The sequence below is a fragment of the Bemisia tabaci genome, chromosome 6 (genome assembly GCF_918797505.1).
Source record: "Bemisia tabaci chromosome 6, PGI_BMITA_v3".
NCBI classification, from domain to species: Eukaryota; Metazoa; Arthropoda; class Insecta; order Hemiptera; family Aleyrodidae; genus Bemisia; species Bemisia tabaci.
In genome coordinates, this window is record NC_092798.1 from 19271727 (window position 1) to 19285911 (window position 14185).

A 14185-nucleotide genomic window follows, 5' to 3' on the forward strand; every position below is an offset into this window, starting at 1 on the left:
TTTCAGTCCTTCGTTTATACCAAAGTGCTTTGTGATTGGTCGAAGAAACAATAAAATAAAAACAAGTACAAACGAATACGTAAACACAACACTTCTTATCAGTTCAAGTGAAAAACGATAACGTCAAACAAAATTCTTGTCTTCTTTTTCAGTATGTTTCCTGAGTTTTCTTCAAAATTGCAATGTTTTACTTTTGGTCCATCAGTTTTTCTATCAGTATTCTTGCTCAGTTGTCTCTTGCCTTAAAAACCTCTTTCAATATTTTTCGACCCAATCAACCACTTGACTTTTTAGAATCCAAGTATGGCTCATTCTCTGAAGAGCTTCGAATTAAAATGTTGGATCAAGCTAGAGAAATGTTTTATTTCGGCTACGATAATTACATGAAACATGCATTTCCTAAGGATGAGCTCAATCCAATCCTTTGCACAGGCCGGGGCCCAGATTACGAAAATCCGTAAGTTGTCGTGCGATAAGAAATCGTTGCACTCATTTTTTTTAAAAATTTTATTGCCTAGTCCAATAGCATATTTTAGATTTTCATGGTGCATGCTTTACGCCTGCATAATGCACCAGTGAATTCTGAAGAGTGAAAGATTTAGCATATAATTTTGATCTTCGGTAAAATATTCCTAGAAACGCCCAATGGATATCGATTTGCTCGTGGACTCAGTATTATCGTTTGTTACAGCCAACTGCAAAGTTGACCTTTAAATCAGGGACTCACTTTGATTTCATCCAGGGATGGGCCATCTGATAAGAAATGCCGTCTTTCACCTAACTCCATTGAGAAGTAAAAGGTTGGGAAGTTAGGATCTTCCTGAAGGAGAGGGTGAAGAGACTCCTTGCCCTGGGTCAAGACTCTGAAGCATTCTATTTTTCAGAGGATAGCTTCCTAGATTCAGGGATGGGTTTTAATGTTAGAATTGTCTGCTTAAGCTTCCTGGAAGGAATGCTGTCTTTGGGCTCTTTCTTGCAAGAGAAAATCAAAATTGGATATCAATGCCTATTGATCTAACTTTATAAAGTAGACACTCAATATCCAATTTGTACTTATCAGAGTTTACATTTTTCTATAGATATATCATTCCCTCTGAGAGTTTGTAGGTAACACATTTTTTTTTATTATTATTTTTCTTTTATTTTTTATCGATCAGTTTTAAATTCTTTGTCAATTCTCAGCTTTGCAACAATCCAATTTTGGACTGATAATCATTGAAAAACCTTTGAAATACTTTTTCATCAGATGATCTGATACTATTTTGAGGAAAATACACAAACAATGAAATAGTAAGGAACTCATTTATGAGGTAGTAAACCTGTTTGGCGTTTTATACGTGTAAATATTTCACATAATGTTTTAAATAATTCTAACACCATTCTAAGAGCATTATTTTGTGTGTTTCAGGTCCAACATTAACATTAATGATATTCTAGGCGATTACTGTCTAACACTAGTGGACACTCTCGACACTCTAGCTATTGTGGGCAATGCCACCGAATTTCAGCGTGCCGTATCACTTGTTGTCGAAACTGTTGACTTTGATAAAGACAATGTAGTACAAGTCTTTGAAGCTAACATCAGGTATGATTTATTTCAATCTTAAATTTATCACAAGTTTAAGGTGTATTTTCAGCATTTTGAAGTTAGATTTGATAGTCCATTGATTAATGGATAATTTCTGGATTTTAGGACTTTTCTTCAGAGTTTCAGAGCATCACATATCATATAGAAAACCAGTGACATCATCAAGTTTCTCATAGAATTTTACAAAAAAGAAAAGAACTCAAATTTCAAATCACACTCATGCCCGTAACAGCTCCTTTGCAAGCACCCATTTTTTACTGAGGCTTGTTTGTGTGATTTTTCCTTTGCTCACAATTTTTCTGGAGTGCGTTGCTTTTATGCTTGCCTGTGAACTAATACCTTATTTTCAATTGTTTCCAGAATAATTGGAGCTCTTCTTTCGGCCCATTTACTCATTGAGGATGAAGAGCAACCGTTTGGTGATGTACGACCATCGTGGTATGAGGGACAGTTGTTGCAGCTGGCTCATGATCTTGCCGTGCGGTTGTTGCCTGCCTTTGAAGATACTCCAACTGGCATCCCTCAACCAAGGGTTTGTACCAAAAAATTATGAAGTTAGCCAGGGTGTCCAGTTATATTATGACCTCAAGCAATGAATAACTGCTTGTTATCCATAAAAAAAAAAAGACTCATGAACAGAACTCTAGTGAGGTGGGCTGTTAAATTTGGAGGGGTGAAAAATAAACTGCTCAAATTTACAAACCAGAAGATCCTTTTTGTTTTTTTTTTTGCAGTGAAATTAATGTGGAACTTAGTAATTTAAAACTTTTGAGGAGTGCATCCCAGGGCACGGTGCCCCTGAACTCACTTTAAATGCGACTTTGTTGTACATCAAAAATTCAAGTTGGAGGTTGTAGTGGGGTACCCCCTGATGGGTTTTTGGGCAATTTCGAAATAGGTTGTCGGAGCTCCTCGAAAAATAATCGCATTTTTGTGGTTTTTTAGGGGTAAAATAGCAAAATTGGCCTCGGGGCGACAAATTAAACCCCCTCTCCCTCATCCTTGCTTTGACCGATCTGAATTTTTAGTATGTTTTTACCTGGTATAAGATGGGACTTTTCTGAAATTTTCATGCCCATACAATTTTTTTTGCTCCCGCGGCAGCGTTGCCAAGTTGCGGACTCCAAAATATCGAATTTAATGATAAAATGAAGGTTTCGGAGTGTGATTTCCATTCAAAATCAAAAATTCAAATTGTAAGTTGTAGTAGGGTACTGCTTGATGGGGTTTTGGCCAATTTCGAAGTAGAGTGTTTGAGATTTTTGAAAAATAATCGAATTTTTGCGGTTTTTTAAGGGTAAAATAGCACACTGAGCACGGGGCGGCAAGTTAAACCTTTTCTCTCTCATCCTTGCCGTGACCGATCTGAACTTTTAGTATGTATTAACCTGGTATAAGATGTGACTTTTCTGAAATTTTCATGCCCATACAAAATTTTTTGCCCCCCGCGGCAGCGTTGCCAAGTTGCGGACTCAAAAATATCGAATTTGATGATAAAATGAAGGTTTCGAGGTGTGATTTCCTCCAAAATTTCACGAAAAATGTGCAATCTGAGAGTTTTCGATAAGAAAAGGCATATTCGAACAATTTAGAGTTGCAGTGTTGCCAGCTTTCGATTTAAAATTCGTCAAAATGACCCAAATCGCGTTGCAACCTCAAGCGCTGGATTTTTATTTCGTTCAGAATTGGTTATTACGGTTCTTCTGTACTCTATGCATTTAGGTACCATGAAAATTATGCCATTACTTACTTGATGGGTGCAGCTAACTCAAAAAGAGAGGCCGGATAAAGCGATGAGTCGGGGGAAAACGAGCGGTTCGGGTTGACAGAAAGTTCTTAAATCTACTCCATCACCAGAAAGTAGAATTTGAGAACTTTCTCCCACCCCCCAAACCTTATCCCTGTTGCAGTCAATCCTTTGAACATCTTATCTGAAATTTTGCCCCCGAATTTTTCCCAAAAACATGAAAAATAAAAACACAAATAAAATGGGTGGATAACAACGATTCAAATAACGCTATGAAGTCCCTGAATTCGACCTCCTCTCATACAGCGGATTGGATAGTTCGAATCCAGAAGACTTCTTACTGTAAAGAAAATACCTTCGACAATTTGAAGAATAAAAAAATTACAAAAGATCACAATAAATTTGAGTAATGTTGAAAATAATCTCCCTCATAAAAAAAATAAACTAGATGACGAAATTAAAAATGCTTTGTAAATTTTTGGTTGTATAAGACATGTTTGACATTCCGAAAAATAAAATATTTCTGGACTAAATAAGGAAACATACCATTCATGGCAAACTCTGTTGCATGAGATTCCAGATGATCAAGAGGCCTCTTGAATTTAGATGGACTCCATCAGGTTTGTTCCGATCATAAAAAGTCATAATTTCGTCATCTAGTTTATTTTTTTTTTATGAGGGAGTTTATTTTCAACATTACTCAAATTTATTGTGATCTTTTGTAATTTTTTTATTCTTTAAATTGTCGAAGGTATTTTCTTTACAGTAAGAAGTCTTCTGGATTCGAACTATCCAATCCGCTGTATGAGAGGAGGTCGAATTCAGGGACTTCATAGCGTTATTTGAATCGTTGTTATCCACCCATTTTATTTGTGTTTTTATTTTTCATGTTTTTGGGAAAAATTCGGGGGCAAAATTTCAGATAAGATGTTCAAAGGATTGACTGCAACAGGGATAAGGTTTGGGGGGTGGGAGAAAGTTCTCAAATTCTACTTTCTGGTGATGGAGTAGATTTAAGAACTTTCTGTCAACCCGAACCGCTCGTTTTCCCCCGACTCATCGCTTTATCCGGCCTCTCTTTTTGAGTTAGCTGCACCCATCAAGTAAGTAATGGCATAATTTTCATGGTACCTAAATGCATAGAGTACAGAAGAACCGTAATAACCAATTCTGAACGAAATAAAAATCCAGCGCTTGAGGTTGCAACGCGATTTGGGTCATTTTGACGAATTTTAAATCGAAAGCTGGCAACACTGCAACTCTAAATTGTTCGAATATGCCTTTTCTTATCGAAAACTCTCAGATTGCACATTTTTCGTGAAATTTTGGAGGAAATCACACCTCGAAACCTTCATTTTATCATCAAATTCGATATTTTTGAGTCCGCAACTTGGCAACGCTGCCGCGGGGGGCAAAAAATTTTGTATGGGCATGAAAATTTCAGAAAAGTCACATCTTATACCAGGTTAATACATACTAAAAGTTCAGATCGGTCACGGCAAGGATGAGAGAGAAAAGGTTTAACTTGCCGCCCCGTGCTCAGTGTGCTATTTTACCCTTAAAAAACCGCAAAAATTCGATTATTTTTCAAAAATCTCAAACACTCTACTTCGAAATTGGCCAAAACCCCATCAGGCAGTACCCTACTACAACTTACAATTTGAATTTTTGATTTTGAATGGAAATCACACTCCGAAACCTTCATTTTATCATTAAATTCGATATTTTGGAGTCCGCAACTTGGCAACGCTGCCGCGGGAGCAAAAAAAATTGTATGGGCATGAAAATTTCAGAAAAGTCCCATCTTATACCAGGTAAAAACATACTAAAAATTCAGATCGGTCAAAGCAAGGATGAGGGAGAGGGGGTTTAATTTGTCGCCCCGAGGCCAATTTTGCTATTTTACCCCTAAAAAACCACAAAAATGCGATTATTTTTCGAGGAGCTCCGACAACCTATTTCGAAATTGCCCAAAAACCCATCAGGGGGTACCCCACTACAACCTCCAACTTGAATTTTTGATGTACAACAAAGTCGCATTTAAAGTGAGTTCAGGGGCACCGTGAGGGGGGTCAAAATTACGCATGTATGTAGTTTTTTTTTTTTTTTTTTCAAATAGTGTAGTGATTTGTATATTGTGTTATGTCATATTCCTTGAGGACGGGTCAAAACTGTGTCAGCCAACAATGTATTTAGATTTTTATTAAAATATGTAAGCAACTTGAATTTACAGTGCTCTGGCTAACAACTAGACAGTATTCATACTTTCTTTGAATGAATATTTTCTGAGCAATGAAGGAAAGCATTATTTAAAATTTACTTTGGGAAAGGTTTGCTGGTTTTGCCCTTTTAATGAACACGTTTAACAGAAATGCATCAATTGCTACAAGTTTGTACTGGAAAATAGAGGTCTAGAGTTTTATTCTCCATAAGACTCAATATCTAGTACAAATTTTTACAACCATTTTCATGTTTAGAGTATTTTTCTTGTCTTCAAATTTTTGACTGGAGAAAATTCACCAATACTGAAATTAAATTGTGCTATTTAATCCAATTCATGGCCCTTTCTTGTGCTTAAATCTCAAGCAACCTAAAGCAGAATCATATTCGTTATATCTAAATACTGTTTTAATGTAAATGCAGGTAAACCTAAGGCATGGAATTCCTAAAAATATTAGCAACACGGAGACATGTCCTGCTGGAGCAGGGAGTCTTTTATTGGAGATGGGTTTACTCAGTCGACTTCTTGGTGACCCAGTTTATGAGGGCTATGCAAGAACCGCTATAAGGGCACTGTGGAAAGTACGAGCTAAATCTACTGGACTCCTAGGTAATTTTTCATGACAGTGATGACATTTTTTTTTAATATTTTACTTTTCTCCAAGTCCTGAGTTGCATTGCCTAATTTATTTTTACTTTTAATCTCCAGAAATAAAACAAAACAAGTTATTTGCACCCTTTTAAAATCCTTGAGAGTATTCAAGGATAGTTTCAAATTTTATTTTTTTGGTTTCTTTTTGTACAAAAAGAAACAAGTACAAAAAGTTGTAGAATTGCTTTTTGGAGTAAGTACTGTCCAATTTTTTTTCAGTGGCCGTTTTCAAGAAGCAATGGTTTGATTAAATGAAGGTGGGTTTGAATATTATTACCAGACAATGCCCATTTAAAACAAAGTTTATACTGTTCAGTACTCTGCTCTTTTTCAGATGTATGAAAGGCTTGGAGTGTAATGATTGATAAAATTGTTTGGAAAGTACCAGACTAGGTCCCAACCACTGAGGTTTGAAACATACACTCACTTGTCCGAGATGAAATTTTCTTTCTTATCTGACGCGTTTTGCCTATAAGTAGATGGCCATCAGCCAAGATGCAATTATATTCATCCGGGTTACATCTTGGTTGGTGGCAAGCTACTTACAACTAAAATGCATCGGATTGGAAAGGAAATTTTGTCTCGGACAACTGAGTATTATATTTTATTTTTAGTCAGAGTGTAAGCTCAGCATTATCTGTAATTTGTCAAATATGCATAGATACCTATGATTAATATTTTCAGTATATTCTCAGTACTTTTATCCTTATCTGTGTGCCTTTTTTAATTTGTATATAACAAGTATTGTGCTGATGTATGTGCTTACATTTTTACAGGAAATGTCATAGATGCTATGTCTGGTGAATGGATTGGTAATTTAAGCGGTTTAGGTGCTGGTTTAGATTCTTTTTATGAATATCTGCTCAAATCATACATCATGTTTGGTGAAACTGAAGACTATGCAATGTTTCATGAGGCCTACCAGAATATCAAACAGCATTTGAGAAGAGGGTATGTATTAGCGCGTGCTAGGATAGCATCTCGTCCTTATAATAGTTTTCCATTCAAGTTTACTTCACTTAGTGTGAGCATTTCAATGGCAAATGCTACGTACAGGCGCCCAACAATTCATACGCTTCTTTTCTGCCAATTCCATGGCACCTCTATGTTCAATAGTAGTCTTCTGTATCAGTGCTTCATATAGTTTGCAAGGGCTTTATATTTTTACGCCCTCAAATGATGTTTATTTCTTTAAATGAACTCATGTTGCATTTAAAAAATCCTGTTTCAGACGCTCACAGTGTAACAATGGAGAAGGTGATCATCCTCTCTTTGTTAATGTTGACATGAATACTGGTGCAGTTTTATCAACGTGGATTGATTCCTTGCAAGCAGCGTTTGCTGGAATTCAGGTTAACTCATTTTTTTATGTGTAACAGTTTTAAACGCAGAAGTAAAGCTATGAGCTCAGGAAAATTCAAAAAATTTCCTTTATTCCAGCATTTATCGAAGACCAAATAAATGGTCCCCTTAAAATTTTTATGAAGGACTTTTAATTATTCGGTTTCATGATATTTTTAAATCTCTGAAATATTGAGGATTTGAATTTGTATTCGCTTACAATGACTTGAAATGTTTATTTTTGCAAAGTATGAAGGGAATGTATTGATTTCGTAAGAAGATTCTCTTGCGCAATGTTTTCAGAATGTTTTTAAACTAATATTATTTTTCTCAACGTCCATTGAATGGCAACTCTTATCAAATTGTAAAATTTCGTTTTGAACCATAGCATCTTTGATCTTCTTTTTTTAATCGTTAAATTCTAAATTCAAATTTTAAATTATTTTTTCAAATCAGGTTTTAGATGGAGATATTGAAGAGGCTATATGCTCACACGCCCTTTATTATTTGATTTGGAAAAGGCATGGTGTTCTACCTGAGAGATGGAATTGGAAAAGCCTAGCAGCTGATGTCAAGTTTTACCCTCTTAGACCGGAATTAATTGAATCAACCTATATTCTCTATCAGGTGTGTATTTAATCGAAGTATTCAAGTTTTTACCTTTACATTTTAGCCAAAAAGAGCTACACTGAATTTGAATTGGAGCTCATTACAATCCTAAATTTTAATGTGAGAGTTAGGTACAACCCTGCCCCTAAAAATTACATTCCAAAATGACAGTGTATTTTAACTTGAGAAGGACATTCAGAAATGAGAATTAGATCTAAATCAACAGTGAAAAAAGTCATTTTAAGTTGTCTGAAGGTCTTCTCTTCAATAAAAATGTGTAATTTATTTTTATTTCAGGCTACCAAAAGTCCATTTTACTTGCACGTTGGTCGTGATATTTTGGAAAGTCTGAATCATTTTACCAGGACGGAATGTGGCTATGCAACCGTTCATAATGTTTTCGACATGAGTTTAGAAGATCGAATGGAGAGCTTCTTTCTGTCTGAAACTGCAAAATATTTGTACCTGGTAAGTGCCTCAGTTTTTTTGCTGGAAAACATTTTTCTAAAAGTTTGTATCAAATATTAACTCTGTATGATAAAATATATTAGAGATGCTCTGATGCTTTGTGATATTTCACTTTATGCAAGTCATGCTAGAATCTAAGACATCCCAGATTTCAAGAAAGTTCACATTATTTCATTACATTGTGAAAAATCAAGACTTTTTACATCAATTAAAATCTTGTCAGATTGAAAACTCACATCAATGTAGGTTAATCTATGAGGTCTCTGAAAAAACCATCAAAACCATCTCACTCAATTTTCAATTTTTTGGCACCTACACCGTTATTAATGATCAGTTCTTAAAATTTTCATTATATTTCGTAATTTTCTTTCTTTCTTTTATTTCAGCTATTTGATGTTGATAATCATGTCAACAAAAACTTTGATAAATTCGTATTTAGCACAGAAGGTCACATATTTCCTGTCAACGCAGCCTTCCGGTCGAAGCCATGGGTTAAAGAGCCATCCCCACCATTGAAGCCTCTATCCTACTATAACATCTCAGAACCTGTGGTATGTCCTCATTTTAAAGTGATTTGTTTTCCTTCAATTCTTATTAGCAGCAGAATTAAGTTTTCTTGAAATGCTGAATTGAAAAACTGCTTTTACACATTTCTCTCAAAACTTCAATAATTCCACGGGGGCTCGAACAATGTCTGGAGACAGTACTAAAAAGGTGAATTTCTTCAAGTCTTTGGATGAAACTTTTCCAAAAAATCTATGCTAAAATTTTATGAGACATGGGCTTTTGCATTCTTGCCTCTCGAAGTAATGAAAAAAAAAATTGGGCTTAAAGGGAAAAAAAATTCACAGTGACACATCCAAAGTAGCACTAGCTGTATGTTAAAATGTTAAGTATTCAACATATTAATCAAACAGGTATAAATAAGCCCCTCATCTTACTAAGGCAGTGCTTTCGTTGAATTCTGCTATTCTGAAAGTCTTGCGTTCAAATTCAATTTCAATTCAATAACCAGTTGAAAAATAATAGGTGCCTTGTCAAAGTAAATTGTTTGGGACCGTTTGGAAATAGAATGACACAATGCTAATCAGTCAGAATATTTAGAATCTGCTTGAATTACTCAATGGCTTGTATGTTTTCATATGAATACCCAGCATTTCTGCCCAATACTCATCGGTCTCCAGAGGTCGATGAGATGGTTGAGTTGTGTTTAGTAAACTGATGAATCGAAAGTAATCGGATAAGTTTATTGTAACAACATACCTAATAGGTGGTCTAAAAATATAAAATATTGCAGTGCTCTGGTTATATTAACTCAAGAATAAACCTTGTGTTTCACTCTGATGATTATAAATATTGTATGCAATCCCCTCCTATTATTTGACATCTATTAATTTTTTTCAACTTTGTCTGTTCCAGTGCAATTCTGTGGACCAGGAGAAAAAATATTTTCTACCTCTGAAAAGTAAATATCTCTTACAAATTGGAAAAATTCTAAGTATTGAAGGTATGTAATTGAAATGAAGAAGTCCACTATCCTATGCAAGCATTTTTCTGCAAATGGTCTCTTCGGTGTGAGTTATCCAATTTATTTCCCAAGAATCAATTGAATTAGTTTATAACCTCACTGTAATATCTTGTCTCGAGGAATTCAATCCTTTTTAAAGGGCAAGGTAAGCATTGACAGAATGATCGAAAGGGACAGTAGGAGGCATGTCTTGTCTGACAAGTTTCGAAGAGTGCTCTAGAATTAAAGTTTTGTCAGGAAACCAGGAGCCTCTCTTCCAAATTCTTTGCTCAGTGAGTAAAGTTGCGATACTGTGATGCTAGGATGGTACTTAATTTTTTCCTACTTCTTTTTTCTAATAAGTTATGCTATGGACTTGTATTACAGTTGTTGCTCAACAGAGCTAAACTCTGTAAACACATTGTGAATTTTCATCAGTTTTGAAAGAATACTGAATTATTCGTGTGTTCAAGAATGAACCACTAGACAAGGTCTGAATTAGAGACAAACGTTGCACGTTTTTTCTACAAATTCTCTTGTAGAATGGAATACACACACCGGCAACTTTAGTAATCATCTCCTGAATGAGATATGACGAAGTATTTTTAATACAGATTAAATGAAAGTTTGATCAGATGAATCGCACCATTTGTATTTTCGCCCTTCAATTAATATTAATGGTAAACACTTTTAACTTGTTTAAGAGTTGATTTTCAGACTTGCCGTCGTGTCATTTGCTTTCCTTATGGACTTTTGACGAGACCATATGTCACATAGTACTTTACATAATTCATACCTTGTTGTAAGGCACATTTTCTATAGTCAGGAATTAAATAAAAAATGAAAAATCAATTACATCATCGAATATGGTCAAATGAGAAAAGCATCAGAGTTTGCACCAAATGAGGTGGCTGATTTTTAGATTACTACTAAGAATTAGCATCTTGACTCCTGAATTTTATTCCAATGCAAAGGTGGGGATAGTAGATCCTCTACTGCATTTAATCAGCTAACTAATCTTACATGAACTCCAGTTGTTATTCATTTCTAGAAAATTGAGATTTTTGAACTATATTTTATCTGAATTTAACTATCGAATCACTTAATATTTTTTGCAGATCATTGTGTTACATTTGAAAACCTAAGATATTTATCTATGAATCCTTTATTTTTTCTTTGAGAGTTTTAAAAAAAGTTGGGTGTCTTCCATGAAGGTCTCCATCAAATAGTGAGAGTTGTTTATCTTTTTATTACATTCCAAGTGCCCTTTCAAAATCTTCTCATTTACTCTGCTTTCGGCGGGAAAGATTGTTCCTGTCTGAACAAACTTCTCTCTTTTAGTGTAAGTAACTCACTAGTAGTTCATAAAGTTATATCAATTTCTGGCGAAGCAGGAAGCTTAGTTTTCTAAAGGTTGTCTGTGTTATTAAGTCACGCAACTCATTTGAACTTAAGCTAGTCGCTTAAATTTTTCTAGACAGCTCAGGTATTTTCCACTGTGGATATTAATTAGTCTGTCTGAAGGATGTCTCTTTTTACATTTAGCCTAATCATTAACTTCCCTTTGCCTTCTTCCTTATTTCATCCCTTCATTTTGGTTGTCTCGTTAACTTGTCTCTAAAGTTGAAAAATCATTAAAGTTTATGTAAATTTTTCTATTTTATTACTTGATTAAGAAAGAGGTAGTTTTGACCAGTTTAGTCACTGCGTACCTGCATATTCATCAGTATTTTCTGAAGAATGTTTTTTCAATAGTGAAAAAATGTGATAAACGAGACTAATCCATTCGGAATAGCCTTCCAACGAACGAATTTATAGCTTGATGACATCTCATTACTTGGACTTGTACCGTAGGTAGTGCTAGCACTAGTCCAGTGATTGTCAAATTGATTTCAGTTCCTACTAAAACAAAAGAGCACTGCTTCCAACTTACCTCTAGGCCAATCATAGACCCAAAAAATAGGAACTATTTTGTAAACTAGTAACCAGGAGGTAAAACATGCTATTTTAAGTATGTACTGAAAGTTTTTGTATCATGATCCACTTCTCTTCGAGGTTATTCTGTTTATTATTGAATTTAAAAGGTAGATAAGTTGCATTTGTCGCAGAATTTGTTTTTGTTCTTATGATTGCAACCAATCATGCAAACTAGTTTCAGCAAAACATAATAAATAATAAAAGCTCTCGAAACCAGAGCTTTAGAAAATAGGAAATTAACTGTGGGGAGAGAACTCTAAAAAACATTAGGAACTTTGGAGAGACCCATTAAGTATAAGGAATTTTGATACTTTACTGCGATGATGGTTGAAATTTTTCAATTTCGGCGGCTGGAATGATTTTATTGCTGTATACATCGAAAAATGCATCTTTTTTGGGATTGATAACTTGGATCCTTGCTGAAATAGTCACTGAAGTATGTTCTCTTGGGCAGCGTTCAGCAGAAAGGAACGAAGTCCATTGCGGTATTTTCAAAATCGTGTAACTTCTACTTTACCATAAAGAAAACTGAATGCACGTACAGTAATCAAACTTATGAATTTTTTCTACTTCAAACTAACAATTCTTTGACAGAAAAATAAAAAGTGTTCTAACTTTGGGGTGTTTTCCAGAAAAAGAAAGAGTTGTACAATTTTGAAAACACTGTAATGAACTTAGTTCCTTTCTGCTAAAAGCTGTCATGACTCATAGGATTTTTAAAGGTTATCAATGAAAGCTATCAACGGCTCATTTAGGTCTGGATATCAATGAGCAGATGCCCATTTTGATGTCCTGTGGCAAATAACCCCCAGAAAAATCATGACCAGATCATCCCTAATTGCTAAACCAAACTCTTCTAAAGTACACTTGACATGTAGACAGACTTTGTTATCATTTGCCAATCCATCAAAATCATTTATCAAAACACAATTCTGCAACACGCAAAACCACCTCATCAGAGTTTTTTCTCTTTTAAGTTTATATATCTAACTTAAGTCATCATAAGAATGGGGCGGAAACATTCTGTGTTGTTGATGAAATTTCCGAACCACATACCTCGCTTTGCGTAGTTGCATACTTCCTATCACACCTAATTTTTCAGCAGAAAACTGTTCAACCTCATTTCTTGAAAACTTGTTCTTCTCTGTCTGAAGAGTATCATATAAAAATTTCAAAGTATGATTTTTGTTTGTTTTCCATTAAAAAAGGAATACTTACAGCAAAGGAGATATCAAAACACTGCATTAGAGATACATGGTCTGGCCATTTCAACGTTGATATGTTACTCTGTATCCTATGACATTCTATGAGTAGGAAACACAAATGTGTGGAAAGACTGAGAACCCATTCATCTCTTTGGTTACTTAAGATAGAGCACAATCCCAATTTAAGTTTGAAGTGTGCCATAGTTTGACTCGTGAATTTCTTAAGTCACTCCAAATAGATTAACATCTGAAAGACTTATGTTTCCCATTAAATCATTTCTGTATGTATCAACTTAATTGATTTTGTAAGTAATAATAAAAATAATTTGAAGAATTTGCAACACCCTCCTAGTGAAAAGGTGCAAATGAATTTCTGGATGCTCTCGAAGTATCAATCATTGTTCTCCTCAAGTTTTTCTTTCAATTCTATTCTTTATTTTGGTTTTTAAGTGAACGTTTTTTAAAATAAATTTGTACATTTCTAACAGCAGTTGTGTTCAAATTAAAGTTTATTTTTATCAGAAGTTAACGTTTGTTATTTCGAGTCATTAGAGTATTTTTAACCATTTGTTTTGTACAGACTCACTTTTAATTGTTATAACACGATCATTGAGTGTCAAATATAATTTTGTTGATCTGATAATTCCTTCTTTTCATCTTCGGTTATTTCCTTAACTTGTCCACCTCCTGCGCGATAACTACCTTTTTCATTTATGTACTTAGATGCATTTTTGTTGAAAATGTTGACTGATGATGAAACAACTAAATCTAAGTACCTGTTTATACCAAAACATACCAAGCTGAATACCTATCAATGTTCACCATTTTAACCCCAAAAGAATATATCCACTATTTGCAAACGATTCCAAGA

General features: G+C 34.6%; 1 protein-coding gene across 1 annotated transcript; it reads left to right on the plus strand.

Annotated features, from left to right (window-relative positions):
* The first annotated feature begins 72 nt into the window (after nt 1-72).
* On the plus strand, nt 73-13957 carry LOC109041375 (ER degradation-enhancing alpha-mannosidase-like protein 1). The gene is made up of 10 exons (XM_019057721.2): nt 73-457; nt 1409-1585; nt 1949-2120; nt 5979-6165; nt 6984-7158; nt 7439-7559; nt 8005-8175; nt 8455-8625; nt 9012-9176; nt 10045-13957. Exons 1-10 carry the CDS (start codon nt 183-185, stop codon nt 10138-10140), a joined length of 1710 nt encoding a protein of 569 aa, XP_018913266.1. The 5' UTR covers nt 73-182; the 3' UTR covers nt 10141-13957.
* Nucleotides 13958-14185: the final 228 nt, after the last annotated feature.